This window comes from Canis lupus, chromosome X, assembly GCF_003254725.2.
Source record: "Canis lupus dingo isolate Sandy chromosome X, ASM325472v2, whole genome shotgun sequence".
NCBI lineage: Eukaryota > Metazoa > Chordata > Mammalia > Carnivora > Canidae > Canis > Canis lupus.
Genome location: NC_064281.1, coordinates 113,335,804 through 113,351,431, shown reverse-complemented (window position 1 = coordinate 113,351,431; position 15,628 = coordinate 113,335,804). Strand labels below are relative to the sequence as shown.

General features: G+C 45.3%; 1 protein-coding gene across 3 annotated transcripts; it reads left to right on the top strand.

Annotated features, from left to right (window-relative positions):
- Positions 1–460: 460 nt before the first annotated feature.
- On the top strand, positions 461–13,144 carry SLITRK4 (SLIT and NTRK like family member 4). 3 transcript variants are annotated; one of them, XM_025460847.3, is made up of 2 exons: positions 461–846; positions 5,176–13,144. In XM_025460847.3, exon 2 carries the CDS (start codon positions 5,226–5,228, stop codon positions 7,740–7,742), a length of 2,517 nt encoding a protein of 838 aa, XP_025316632.1. In that variant the 5' UTR covers positions 461–846; positions 5,176–5,225; the 3' UTR covers positions 7,743–13,144. The 3 variants fall into 3 exon arrangements, with proteins under 3 accessions (XP_025316632.1, XP_025316630.1, XP_025316633.1); XM_025460845.3 differs by lacking the exon at positions 461–846 and adding an exon at positions 1,525–1,650; XM_025460848.3 differs by lacking the exon at positions 461–846 and adding an exon at positions 1,801–2,236.
- Positions 13,145–15,628: the final 2,484 nt, after the last annotated feature.

The following is a 15,628-nucleotide window of genomic DNA, read 5'->3' as shown; positions in this document are numbered from 1 at the left end:
TTCCCAGTCTGCAGGAGACTGCTTGGAACATTAGCCTCTCCCCCGGGATATTCCTAGTCGCTCGTGGAAGCCCTAGCGAATGGGTAGAAGAAAGGGGCCTAGACAATCCACACGCTGGATTTGCAGCCTCTGGATATTTGAGATTCAATTGCTAAAGCCTCTTCGGTATAGACACGACAGGGCGGGGGGGGGGGGGTGGCTACTGAAGTGACTTTTCGTAGTCCCCTCTGTTGCCTCCTTCCCTGCCTCCCCAAGGGATCCCAAGGGTCTCCTCCCGCACAACCCCAGAGCTCCAAACCTCGTCCCCCTTCCCTAAAGCCTCTCATTCACCACCACCCTCCCCAACCAAAGTCCCCTCCCGGTCACCACCAAAGCCCGGAGAAGTGGAACGCACACAATGCCTCCCTTATAGGGCTCGAGCTGGGAACTGGGCATGCTCAGTAGCCAAAGCTGATTTTTTTTTTTTCTTCTTTCGGTCGCAAGTGCGGCATCCCTCCGGGTCCCACACCTCTCTTTCCTCTATCCCTATCCCCTCTCCCCACCCCCAGCTCCCTAAGCGTCCTGCTCCCGCTTAACCCGTTCTACGCCGGAGGCACGCGGAGTTCCGAGGCGCGGAGAATTAACCCGTCTCCCCCTAAACCCACTAAATAAGTCTCACTCTGGGCTAAAGCTCCACACTTTTGCCTTAAAGCCCCCGGCCCCTTGCGCGCAGACAGGTAGGGGGAGCGAGGACGCTGCTGGATCCCGGGAAACCGGTCCCAAGAAGCCTCCATCCAGGATCGCCCGCCGCCTGCCGAAGAAGTGTCCCCGGAGCCCTCTGATCTGCGGGGTGACAACTAGCCCAAGGTACCGTGCCCGAGCTACAAAGCCCAAGTGCGAGTGTAGCCTTTGGATGTCATTGTTGTTGACTCACCCCCCTGGATCCTGGAATTATTCAATCCCGCGTAGACTCGACGACCCCATCTACCTCCCTCGGCCCCCCACCCCCGCCTCCGACGTTCCTTTGGCTTCGCCGGGGTTCTTGGTTGCTCCTCAAAGGAACGCCCCGGGCGTGTGTGTGTGTGTGTGTGTGTGTGTGTGTGTGTGTGCGCCTCCGTTCCTGGGGACTGAGGGAGGAGAAAGGACTCGAGTGTGCGTGGATGCGGTGGGAGGATGGAGGTTGGCGCGCTCGCGCGTGGGGACTGGGGTCTCTGCGCTGGAGGAAAGGGGTCGCTCCTCCCCGGGGGGGGGCTTTGAGGCATAAAGAGGGGGCGGATGCCGGGAGGAAAGTGCGCTTTCTCGGCGCGTGGGTAGAAGAGGGATCCAGTGGAGGCGTGTGGACGGGGGACGGGGGCCCCCCGGCATGTGCGGGGGTCGGGGGTTCTGAGTTTCGGGAGGGAGGCTGCGTGTGTGCGGGGCGGGGGGCGGGGGCGGGGACTCGGCGCGTGTATGTAAAGGTGCAGCCCGTGTGCGAGGGGCTGGGTGCGCGCGCGGTGTCTGGCCGGGTGCGCGCGCGCCGCTGCCCGCCGCTCGCCTGCGAGGGCTGCTCGGCGGGTTTGACGGGCGAGCCGGCGCGGAGCAGCGCGGTCGCGGATCGCGGGGACACGAGCGCGGAAACCGCAGAGCGGATCGCGGCGCGGCGGGCCCTGCGACAGCTGCTGGGCTCCGGAGGTGGGTGAATTTCCAGCGGGGCCGCGCGGGCCGCGCTGACACTCGCTGCCTCTTCCCCGATCGGCTCGGCAGCGCGAGCGTGTGTGTGTGTGTGTGTGTGTGTGTGCGTGTGTGCGCGCGCGCGTGCGCGCGGAGGGGGGCAGGTAGCTTATTATTTTTAGTTTGGGTCGTGTTGGTTTGGGGCCGGCGGAGTGGCCAGAGCGACCATAGTGGCTACCCCACCAGCAGCCGCTTGCCGACCCGGCGCGCTCGCAAGTCCCCGAGGACCCAAAGATCCGGTGTCCTTAATCCCGTGCCTCCCCCGGCGGCGGCCGGGGCGCCGGGGCAAGTGTCCGGGTCTAGGGCGGCTCGGGCTGTCGGGGCCGCTGCGCTGGCTTTGTCTTCTGCGCCCCCCTCGCAAGCACCCCGGGCGGACGTGGATCCGTGGCTCAGGGCAGTGGCCCCCGAGCTGGTCGGAGACCCCAGGCAGCCGGCGACGCGGGATCGGGAGAAGCCGGTGGCTAACTCCAAAAGCCCTGCGAAGCCGGGCAAGTGCTGGCAGCGCGACTTTGCAAGATGCCCCAATGTTGAGCGGATTCCGGGCTTGGTGAGAGCAGCCCTCCTGTGGCTGGCGGTGGGGGGGGGGGTCGGCAGGGTGGGGGGCAGGGGGCGCCGGGACCGCCGCTCTCGGCCACGGAGCCCCCGGCTCACTCCGCCAGTGACAGGCGGGCCAGTGACGCCCCGGGGACCCCGGCCGCGTGGCCCGAGCCGGCCGTCCCTCACCCCTCCAGCACCGCACGCCCGGGTCTGGGGAGGCCGCTGGAAACTCCAGTAGCTGCCCCGGGTGGGACGGGAGCGCGCGGAGAAATGCGTGCGCAGCGCGGCTGAAGGCCCCCGCGACATCCCGAGCGGTCCCCGCCTCCGCTGCGCGCCCCACGAGGCCGCCGCTGGGGCCCGGGACCCGGGAGGGGGCCGCGCGCCGGCCCCGGGCACCGGGATGCGGCAAAACGTTGCGGTACGCGCCACCGCCGGCAGCCCCTCCAGCCGCGGCGCCGCCGGCCCGAGGGAGCGCACCGGGGGCGACGAGGCCCGCGGCTCCCGGCCGAGCCCCCGCCCCCGCCCCCGCCCGGCGGCGTCGGTCCCCGCAGGCCCGCTCCTTCCGCACGGGCGCGGGCGCTCGGGGCGGCCGGGGGACCGGGCCCCTGCAGGGCGCAGGCACCGAGACGCGGAGACGGGCCGCTCTCGCCGCGGGGTACCCAACTCCTACTTTGCCGGGGTTGGTTGGGTTTTTTTGGGTTTTTTTTTTTTTTTTTTTTGCTTATTGACCTTTTTCCAATCCCCCCCCCCTCCCGATTTGAAAATGTGCCTGCTTTAGCGGCAGCCTGTGAATGGGAGGTTTCTTTCGCTTCCATTCCGCGCCCCCTTCCCCTCTTTCGAGCTCCCTCCTGGCTCCCTTCCCTGGGCTCGGCACCCTCCGCGGTCGCCTGCCCTTTCGGTCCCCCGTCCTCGGCGATCCGCCCGCCCTGTCCCCTGCCCCACACTCCGGCTGCCTGCGGCTTTCTCCGTTGCACGGGAGATGCATTTGGGAACTTCCTAGCTCGTCCTTGTGGCTTTTTTCCCCCCGTGCTATTTAAAGTAGAAATTCCGAGGAGGAGGGCAGCTCCTTATGCAATTTCAGATCTGCTGATGCTCCTCGTTCTTGTTTTTGTACGGAATTCGGGTTCTTTGGGTTTTTTTTTTTTTTTTTTTTTTTTTTTGGCTTGTTTGGTTTCTAGTTCGGTTGATTTTTGGTTGGGGGGTCGTACCACGAAATGACTCAACTGAACCAGAATAGCTGCTGAAAACCACATCTATAGGAAGGCAAAACGATCATGTGAAATCTTGATTTTACAATGAAAGTTGGCTTGGATGATGTCATACTTGAGAATTTATGACTTCTTTTTTGCACTGCCAATCAAACTATCACGGTGAATAGGGGAAATGCGTGTCTGCATGGCAGGCAAGGAGCATCTCGGCAGTGCCAGGCTGTATTCTGAACCAAACTACTTAAAATGCAAATCTTTCTGGGTCGTGGCAAATGGATTGTCTACCTTGAGACATGTTTGCTTTTACCACTAGCTGATTCCTCGTGGGCAAAATAAACAAAGGAGTTTCTGTGCGACACTTCTTTGTATCATTCCCTCATCGTGTGTTCCTGGGTAATTTATTTATTTCATTAATATTTGGTGGTAACCATATTGAAATTGCAGCCAGCTTCCCATTCAAGATGGAAAAAAGGCTCACATGCCTAAAATTGCATCAGTAAAACGCACAGTGCTTGTGTTTCCTTTTAGGCTTTTCCGTGAAACACTGCATATGTTTGTATGTGCATGCGGTATTTAAGGAAGTGGCTACAACGGGTTAATTTGCAAAGCATTAAACTCCACTAAGTGATTCGTGATTTGTTTAGAGACCGAGACTTGGGGTGGTGATATTGGGAGGGGACGTTGGGGAAGTGATGATTTTAGGACAGACGTTTGCTGCACTAAATGCATCTGGTGCTGCAGCTAAAGCCCCTCCAGGACCGTAGCGTGTGAACTCCTGTTCCTCAGCAGTGCTAGTCTGTGGTCCGAGTGAAGGAGAGGAGCATCCGAGCCAAGTGTCTGTCGGACCTGGGTTCAAAATGGCATGGAAAGGAATACAAATGGGCCAGGAAGGCAGGGGAGCCAGTTCTTGGGTGGGGGGGGGGTTGTCAGGAAAGCCGTCTGGACGTCAGCTAGGCAATGCAGGAGCAAGCAGGTTTCTCTCCTGCTTTCAGGGACCCAAAGGCTCCCCCACCCCCATTTGGGAGATGACTGTCAGGAAACTAGATACCGTTTATTTACTTGAAATTAAAATGTGGCCATTTCCTATTCAGTCGTTTTTCTAGAACCTCACTGGGTCATCTGTGTTTGTGCAAGGCAGCCATGTACAGGAGTGAACTGAGTCACGGCAGCGTGCTTACCTACAGGCTGAAGCTCGGGCACATCTCTTCCCAGGGCGCCCTCCACCTTGATCTTTGGACTGTCCCTTCTAGAGCAACCAAATCCTCCCATCGCCATCCTCCTTTGAACCCAGGGCTCTAATATCTCCTTGGTTCGGCCTCTTGTCAAGCTGAGGCCCAGAGAGTAGACTTCTACAGACTGGAGCGCCTTGGGTGGTGCAAACTACAGAGACAGAGTTGATGGCCTGGGTCAGTCGTTAGAGTCGCAGGAGGTCTGTGTGCAAGGGTGGAGTCTGATGGTCCGTGTAGAGAAGGTATTTTCAGATTGTTGAGGTTTAAGCACAGTCAAGCCTTTTTCTCCGGTCATTTGTTGTGTGTTCTTGCCCAGGGAAAATGTGCATAGACTCCAGGTACGGAAATAAAACTTAGGGCATATCTGGTGATTGCTTTTCAACTGAGTGAGAATACTTGCAGCATAATACAAAGCTAATCATTACAGCCACGTGTTCACTGTGGTAGGATGTAAACGCACATCATCTTGCAAGTAATGACCATTGAAAAAATGTTTTCTTTTTATTTTGTAGATTATTTCTCTTTATTCAGAAGCATAAAGTTGTTTGCTGATTGCAAGAAGATGTTTCTTTGGCTCTTTCTGATTTTGTCAGCCCTGATTTCTTCGACAAACGCAGATTCTGACGTATCGGTGGAAATTTGCAATGTGTGCTCCTGCGTGTCAGTCGAGAATGTGCTCTATGTCAACTGTGAGAAGGTTTCAGTCTACAGGCCAAATCAGCTGAAACCACCTTGGTCTAATTTTTACCACCTCAATTTCCAAAACAATTTTTTAAATATCCTCTATCCGAATACATTCTTGAATTTTTCACACGCAGTATCCCTGCAGCTGGGAAATAATAAACTGCAGAACATTGAGGGAGGAGCCTTTCTTGGGCTCAGTGCATTAAAGCAGTTGCACTTGAACAACAATGAATTAAAGATTCTCCGAGCTGACACTTTCCTTGGCATAGAGAACTTGGAGTATCTCCAGGCTGACTACAATTTAATCAAGTATATTGAACGAGGAGCCTTCAATAAGCTCCACAAACTGAAAGTTCTCATTCTTAACGACAATCTGATTTCATTCCTTCCTGATAATATTTTCCGATTCGCATCTTTGACCCATCTGGATATACGAGGGAACAGAATCCAGAAGCTCCCCTATATCGGAGTTCTGGAACACATAGGCCGTGTAGTTGAATTGCAACTGGAAGATAACCCTTGGAACTGTAGCTGTGATTTGTTGCCTTTGAAAGCTTGGCTGGAGAATATGCCATATAACATTTACATAGGGGAGGCTATCTGTGAAACTCCCAGCGACTTATACGGGAGGCTTCTGAAAGAAACCAACAAGCAAGAATTATGCCCCATGGGTACGGGCAGTGACTTCGATGTTCGAGTCCTGCCTCCGTCTCAGCTGGAGAACGGCTACACCACTCCCAATGGTCACACCACCCAAACATCCTTACACAGATTAGTGACCAAACCACCGAAAACAACCAATCCTTCCAAGATCTCTGGAATCGTGGCAGGCAAGTCCCTTTCCAACCGCAACCTCAGTCAGATTGTCTCTTACCAGACAAGGGTGCCACCTCTGACACCTTGCCCGGCACCTTGCTTTTGCAAAACACATCCTTCGGATTTGGGACTGAGCGTCAACTGCCAAGAGAAAAATATACAGTCCATGTCTGAACTGGTCCCGAAACCTCTAAATGCCAAGAAGTTGCACGTCAATGGCAATAGCATCAAAGACGTGGACGTCTCAGACTTCGCTGAGTTTGAGGGACTGGATTTGCTCCATTTAGGCAGCAATCAGATTACAGCGATCAAGGGAGATGTATTCCACAATCTCACTAATTTACGCAGGCTGTATCTCAATGGCAATCAGATCGAAAGACTCTATCCTGAAATCTTCTCAGGCCTTCATAACCTGCAGTATCTGTATTTGGAATACAATTTGATTAAGGAGATCTTAGCCGGCACCTTCGACTCGATGCCGAATTTGCAGCTACTGTATTTAAACAACAATCTCCTAAAAAGCCTGCCCGTGTACATTTTTGCGGGAGCCCCCCTTGCTAGGCTGAACCTGAGAAACAACAAGTTCATGTACTTACCCGTCAGCGGGGTCCTCGATCAGCTGCAGTCGCTTACACAGATTGACTTGGAGGGCAACCCGTGGGACTGCACCTGTGACTTGGTGGCGTTAAAGCTGTGGCTGGAGAAGTTGAATGACGGGATTGTCGTGAAAGAACTGAGATGTGAGACACCTGTTCAGTTTGCCAACATCGAACTGAAGTCCCTCAAAAATGAGATCTTATGTCCCAAACTCTTGAACAAGCCATCTGCGCCATTCACGAGCCCTGCACCTGCCATCACATTCACCACCCCGCTGGGTCCCATTCGAAGTCCTCCCGGTGGCCCGGTGCCTCTGTCTATTTTAATCCTAAGTATCCTAGTGGTCCTCATTTTGACTGTGTTCGTTGCTTTTTGTCTTCTTGTTTTTGTGCTGCGGCGGAACAAGAAGCCCACGGTGAAGCACGAGGGCCTGGGGAATCCCGAGTGTGGCTCCATGCAGCTGCAGCTGAGGAAGCATGACCACAAGACCAATAAAAAAGACGGACTGAGCACGGAAGCCTTCATCCCCCAAACCATAGAACAGATGAGCAAGAGCCACACCTGTGGCCTGAAAGAGTCAGAGACCGGGTTCATGTTTTCAGATCCTCCGGGACAGAAAGTCATTATGAGAAACGTTGCCGACAAGGAGAAAGATTTATTGCACGTGGATAGTAGGAAGAGACTGAGCACAATTGATGAGCTGGATGAGTTATTCCCGAGCAGGGATTCCAATGTGTTCATTCAGAATTTTCTGGAAAACAAAAAGGAGTACAACAGCATCGGCGTCAGTGGCTTTGAGATCCGCTACCCAGAGAAACAACAAGACAAAAAAACCAAGAAGTCCCTGATAGGTGGCAACCACAGTAAAATCGTCGTGGAGCAGAGGAAGAGCAGCGAGTATTTTGAACTGAAGGCGAAACTCCAGAGTTCCCCTGACTACCTACAGGTCCTTGAGGAGCAGACAGCTTTGAACAAGATCTAGGTCATGCAATCTCGCTTCATACAGAGGACATTTATTTAATGATGAAAGTGCCTTTTGTTGACTTCTAACTTCCAAATACTATATTATCAATAGGCATAGAGGCAGGTGTTTCCGAGGCTGTCTCATTAACTGTAGCTGCAGAGATGTGTCCAGTAGAAGAGAATTTCCTTAATAGATTTTACTACAGAAAACCTATACTGTGGAGTCCTGTGGGGATACTGCAAACTCTATTGCCAAAGGGATGCTTTATATAACAGAATACACTGAATTTAACCTCAAGAGGCAAATCTGTTTTGTACCCCAATGCAAAACCTTCGTCTCTTTGTGCTTTGTAAAGCAAACTCAAGAAAAACTGGTACCGATGTTTGTACCTCAGCTGGGTCCTTCATCTTGCACGTAGATTAAGCTGGTGGAACTGGAATAAATCCTTTTGATTTGTGGCATTGTAACAACTCTGTGTAAAGATTATCTGAAAAGTCTAAAAAAAAAAAAAAGCATGCAAAGAGAGAACATTCGATAGTATTTGTAAATCGGTAAACTTTATGGCCTGCATCTTGAAACCGCTGGATTTATAATGTTAAATTGTGCAAATATTTGTTTAAAATATACCATGCATTACATAACTATAAAATAAATTTGAACACTTTAAGCATTACCTGTCTATACATAAAACCTAAAAGAAAAAAGTCAACGTGAGTTACATAGCGTTTGTGGTGATCTGAAGAAATACATGATGTTTATCAGAATTAAACAAGGCTCAAACTAAACATTAGAGTTTGTTCTCAGTTACGTGAAATACCCACAATCCTTAAAGGTTGTCCAAAATTAGCAAAGTGCTTACCGTGTGAGCGCACCCAAAGCTATTTTTGTAACATAATTCATATTTATGAAGTACTTTGTATACTAAATAGGAAAATATGTACTCCTTAAGATGTATTTAATATGCCTGACTTGTTTTCCTGATCACAGGGAATTTATCAATGAGTATAAATCTAGGCAGAAAAAAAATATACCAAACCGAAACTGAAGCTTCTGTGTACAGAAATATTCTGGACATTGTGATCAGGTATGATTCAAAAACAAAACAAAACAAAAAAACCACAAAAACACAAAAATACAAAAAAAAAAAAACAACAGTTCTGTGCTATTCTTGAGAAGTTAGCATATTATCTTCAGATTTGTTACCAACTGTGCATTTTAAAATAGGTTCCTTAGTTTTAAAGTATCGTGTCTGGGGCAGTTGTTATTTGCCATCAGTTGTCTTGCTTTTCAGGATTCTATGAGCTTAATTCCAATAGTTTTCACTACAAATATTTAAAAAAGAAATTAATGGGTAAGGTTAATAGTTATATCTCGTACGCATCAGTATCCTGTTCTGTCGTCATTCCAGCTACTATCAGATAATCCAGTAGAGCAGTGAACATCATGGTAATCTCTCGGCTCTCAAAGCCACACTGTAAAATGCTTTCATTGGTCTCAGATGAGTTCACAGTCTGCAACTACAAATGATATGCCACTGTGTTTGCTTGTGCTGTTAACTTCTAAGTCAAAATTGGTCAGAGGAAGGACTTGATAATGGGAGACATTCGAAGATTTGTAGGAGCTCCCAATTAGCAAAGTGACATCCTGAAACACATTACCTTCTTGGCCTGCCTGCATATGTATATTTCTTTGTGCTCCATCTCTTATAATTACTGTATTAATCAGATGACCAAGAAGGTAAACATAGACATTCTTCATGAACTTCAAGTGGCAGATGTTTTGGCGCAGCTTCCAAAATGACATTATGGTTGACGTTGTAACAGTAGTCCCTTTATTACGTACTAATTTCAGGGCTTTATATGTTTGTTCCAGGATTAAAAAAAAAAAAAAAAAAAAAACTTGGCATTCTTAGAGGGTGTGTGTGTGTATGTGTGTGTGTGCCCGTGTGTGTGTATTTGAGTATATATGCATACATATAGATAATTTGGAGATTTTTTTTTTAAATAGCGGAAAAAAAATTGTCTCCATATGTATGTGCTGGTGCTCTTAAAACTTTAATGTGTAATTTTAATTTTCATGACAATGTCTGTGAAAACTTTATATGAATATTAAAAAAAAATACAAACAAATACTTGCTTTCTGATCTTGAAAGAAAAGACATGAAGATGTGTGCCCAACAGCGTGTTTTCATCTACAATTTCATAAGGACTTTTAATATGCCATTACCATGCTTGCATGCATCCATGGATTAAAGGGCTCCTAATGCATACTGACAGGATAAAGACGCAAAGGCTTCAAAGAGAGTGTTTTAGTTTATCCTGTCAATAAAGTATGGATTGAGGAATCTTAAGTAGAAGCTTATGGGAGGAACCGGAAAGCTCTATCCATGATCTGGGGATAATAGGTCATTGGGATGACGCCTTTTATTCAGTGTGGTGATGCTTTGAAGATGTTTCATGGTTTCTGCAGTTGTCAATGGCAAGAGTACCTGCCATCATCTCAAAGCTTGCTGTAGCATATTGGCTATCTCATAACTCTTCTGCCGAAAGGTATAAAATGTTCAACTTTTTTAAAAAAGTAATTTAAATGTGTGTGGTTATTTGGAGGTTTTAATTGTAAGTGAATGACAGTAACAAATCCTTGGTTAAGGCTGATCTATTTTCCTTAACCGAAGTCATTGTGCCTACATTATACAGTGTATACTGTTTTGCACCTGTCTCTCATTAGTTCTACTTGTACATTTTATGATAATGTAGTTAGGCATAAGTTTTGAGTTGAGTACAAGAGCAGTTAAGACACTGTATCTACATTTTGTTGGCTTCAACTATAACCTTGATGTTAGTTTAACCCCTTGAGGGATGATCTATAGGTCAGTACAGCGTCTTTAGTAGAATTTGATTCAAATCTAGAAAAGCCAAGAAGTGCTCACTTCTAATGTGGTCTGACACATCATGGGCTTCTTGGCATTGTATCATGTGCTTGGACTCTGTTAGAAGGGTTGGAAAGAAGATTAGATCATATGAAATTAGTAGAGGGGTTGAGATAATATATTATGTCCGTGTACTATAAATCAAGTTTTAAATTATTTTTTTATGAAATCAATAAAGATGATTCAATTCTTTAAAAGTAAATCTTTGTGTAATTTTATGAGAAAGCAGCTATTAAAATACAGTGATTCAAGTCTGTAAGGCAATTTATATTCTATATTTAGTTTTCCATTCTGAAAAATAAACTGAATAAATATATTAATTAGAAAATCATTTAAGACCAGCTTTCTTTTGTTGCTTTTTTTAAAGCATTTTGTTTCTTTAAGCCATAAGGATGCATATACACAGGGCATGGCCTCATGAGTAACGTCAGCAGGTATTGCAGAAATAACAGAACACATCTAGAAATGTATGGCAGTAATATTAATCTATAATATCGTTTGCATGATTTGTACATTGACATTGTATGAAATGAGCACAGTGAGTTTTTGTTTTTGTTTTTTTGTTTGTTTTTTTTTTGTTTTTTTTTGTTTTTTTGTTATTGTCGCATCCAAAGAGCTGGGGAGAAAATATATTAAGAATGTATTTATAATCACTATTTTGAAATAAAGTAAAGAAAAATCATTGTATTGTTTTTACCCTGATTTGATTATTAGTATTTTAGGTTAGTTTATAAGATAAAAATCAAGTAATGCTATAAAAGCTAATGTAAATCACAGAAAGAAACTGTTTTAATGACTTTTGTTTGCTTTTAATAACATCAAGGTATTAGAGAGAATTTATTAAATGCCATTTTTATGAAAGTATTAATAAAATTGTTTGCTACAATGGTATTTCTGAAGCCACAGTTTGTTAAATATATTTATCTTTCCATTATCTTTCAGAAGAAATAAAGCAGTAACCAAATTGATCTTTTCACCTAGATTTGAGGGTAAGATTCAGAGCTTTAGAATACTATTTGTATTAAACTTAATTGCTAAATCTATATTACGAGATGCTTTTTTTTTTTTCAGACATCTTTGCAATCTGTGTCCCTTTCCACTGGCAGCCCAGTCCCACTAATCAGTTGGAATCTGACATAACTGCATATAAGCTTATATTAATATTCAATCTTACCTATCTATTTAAAAACTTTTGCACATTTCCTTATGGGAAGAGATGTAAAGAGAGAGGAAAACAGAGGAGATAAATGAAGAGTGTTGTGGTCTTCAGGCTATACCTAGCTATGCTGAAGAAGTGACCAGTATAGATCGCACATACAAGTGCTTTTGGACTAAGTGTTTTACGTAACACAGGATACACATCCCGTGATTGTATGACTTGTTTTAGTTCTTTGTGAGTCCTGAGCATAGGACTTTGGGTCCCAGCCACTCAGTTATGTAGACAAGCGGTATCAAATGAAAGTTTGGCTTCATTTCCAGTGCTCATTCAATTAGTCACTATGGTCAGATGGGCTGAACTAAAATATCCTGTTTGTGGCTTCACTCACCGGGAATAACTGGCAACAGATACTAAGTTCACCTGATAATTGTTAACCCTCAATTTCAGATTTGCTGGTTATCTGTCCTTTGTTAAATTAAAAGCAAACAGGAGGCTAAATGAATTTGAATAACTTATTTTGGACAAAATTGCCCTTAATCCAATTTCGATTGTTGTTTTGTCTCAGTTTCCACTGGTTGATAAGATTGCACTTTAGAAGGGGAAATCCGGGAAGGCAAACTGTGTTGTCTATCTTATATGATAGACTAGGACTTCTTACATTTTTTAAAGGTTTTGTTTAGCCTGTTGTTCCTATGTCTACAGAGGGAAAATGAAGTGGGGCTGTGAGACAACTGCTTAAATACTTCAAGCCAAATAATTGCTATTGAGAAGAAAAAGATTCAGATTTTTCATTAAATCCTAATAATTACCAGACTCATTGACTATAGTACCCAGAACCAGGAAAGGATCACTCAGCCCACCACCTTAATTTGCTTTTGTAGACACTGGCTAAACAGAAATCCTAGTGATGCCGTTAATACATCAGAAATGAGAAGTGACTTGTGTAACTTACAAAGCTCATGAATAAGGTCTTCAGAGAAATTATATGAGTATGTAATGAAAAAATACAAAATATCACTTTCAAATTAGCTATGGGAAGAAAATAGTCTTCTAAAGTTTCTGAACAACACATTTGTCTTAGTTGACGCCTCACAAATACTAGATCATGTCCTGTGTTGCTGGTAAACAACCTGAGGAAGCCATGTTGTGCAATGGATACTGCTCATGGAAGCCTTTGAAAATCATAATGAGCTCATTTCTCCTGACTACGAATTACAATGTATATTTTCATTATTGTTTCATGTAAACTGAACCATTGTGGTAAAACTCTGGAGTTGATATTCAGTAATTTTAATGCTGTTTTCACTAATAAAAGTCTTTTCTTATAGGTCATATTTGTAGCCATCTAGTGTGTTTTTTAGTGTGAAATCAGTAAAGCTCAACATCAAGAAGAAATGCAAATAATTTGTTTCTTGGCCAATGCGATTATTTTGTTAGCTTATACAATAGGGCAGGTCTAAAAGAAAAACCAAACCCAACAACAACAAAAAAATAGGCTAGGTCTACCTACCTGCCTCCTCTCCCCCCGCCACGCCACACACATACACATGCACACGCATACACATACACAGGAGTATATACAAATTATGAATTATGCACAAAGGGAATTACTTAGGTGATATAAACACATAAAATGTCTCTGCCTTGACTACCTACCTAGATTTTCCAAATCAAAGTGGATATTGGGGCCCAAATGATCAATGTTCACTTTTTTGTTCACTTTGAATGGAAACCTGACCACTGTATTCATAAAAACTGGAAATTTGGCCAAGTTTCCTCCCGGGACTTCCTTGGATTTCAGTAATGTCCACTGTCTTGATTTTTGGTTTTGATTTTCCTTGTTAACTTTATCATCGTTATCATCCTTCCATCTGTAAGCATATTTAAGATACAGTGCGGTATGGAACCTCCCAGGCAGCCAACCAAGGTACAAATCAATGCTGCTGCTGCTGCCTTTCACAAATATCATTCAGAGAACCATGTAGAGACATCTAGATCCAAACTAAAGAACCCCAGGGTAAGGATTTGATTAGAAGGTATTAGAACATGGAGGTTAAAAGGAAGAAGAACAAGTAGGTTGCAAATTACTGACCAAAGAGCTCTGTACCTAAGTCAAGAGTTTTTCAGAGAAAAAACAAAAAAAGTTTATCAGATAGAATCTGATTACTGAACAAGAGTCGTGGCAACATATGTCAAATCACAGACTTCTTTCTCCTTATTCTCTCTCTCTGCTTTATTTCTTGCAAATATATATGAAATCCAGGATGTACCAACACAACACACGTAACACACATGTTTTCAAGGAACTCACAGGTCAATTAAAACAACTGGTTACCTTTTCAGCTTCCATGGAGTTGTTTCCCAGGATGACTGACATCTCGAACTGCCTGTCAGGGCCTCCTGGTAGAGCTCTGCTGTAAAAAACAATAAGCAGTATTTGTGCTTCATAAGAATAGCCAGTGAAACATGTGTAGTACATATAATGAATTTTGATAAGGAGAAACAGAAATCGATACAAACGTTTGGGTTCCTAATCCCATGGTGAAAAGCTGCTGAGCCTTTTGGTTTGTTTTCAGCAATTGTATTTCAATACAAATTACCAAGTGCATATTTCAAAAGCCATTTCCTGCGAGAACCCCCGGGAAGCCATGTCTCTGCCATGGGTCTCCTTGTTCCATAGCAGGATGTGTCACATTTGCCAAGTCCTCCCTGCTGGAAATTCTTCTCTTCTGCTGCTATAAACAGCCAACATCATCTATGGCACAGGCTAGCTCAGGGAAATATATATATATATTTTAACTGCTGTTTGGTCATTAGTGGCAATACACATAAAATAATCTAGGATTCTATGTCCAAGCATATATTTTCCATTGTAGTATTACCATGTCTAGAGGGCATTTCTTTTCTTTTTTAAGATTTTATTTATTCATGAGAGACACACACAGAGAGAGAGGCAGAGACACAGGCAGAGGGAGAAGCAGGCTCCCTGCGGGGAGCCGGACGCGGGACTCGATCCCAGGACCCCGGGATCATGACCCAAGCCAAGGGCAGATGCTCAACCACTGAGCCACCCACGCGTCCCCTGAGGGATTTCAATTGAATATATTTTCCACATTGCTGTCTTTGTTTTTACTTACCAGTTAACTTGCAGGCCACGACAGCTTCTAGTTGTCTTATGCCTAGCTCTCCTTCAAAGGGGAAAGTAATTCCATCCTAGAAACTCACAGTTTATTTATAGAAAGAATCATCACACTTCTATCTGCTCATTTCCTTCTATAACTTCCAGAAATATAGAAAATTTAGTACAGTAAGTGATTGATTTAAAAGGAAGTCCTGCTGACACAAAAATAATTATAGGAAGATAGAGTGAGTTATGGGGGGCGGAGGGAGCCAACTTTAGGAAGATATTTCTTGTGTTTCAGATCTCCTTGCAGTGGAATTGGAGTGCAGTGCTTTACCTCCTGAGCTGGACTCCGAGAAATCAGCTTGTCCTCTGGAGTCCCTGCAATAACTAAAGAAGTTTATTATTGCTGACATGTGGGCAGGTTTGCCATGTGTTGCCATAAACATGGCTGTTATTTTCTCCTTGCACTATTTCAGAAAATAGTCATTTGCTCAGATTTGGCACAGCTGCTGAAATGCTGCTGTATCAATTCTCACCGTGAAAATTCACAAAGCATTTTGTGTCTACATGTAAGAAATGCGCATTGGAAACTGGATAAAACCATCAGGCTTAAGAAGGGAACCAGCCTGCCCTTAGGAAAAGAGGGCTTTTAAGAGAACCAAAATGCAGACTTTTTTTTTTTTTTTAATTAC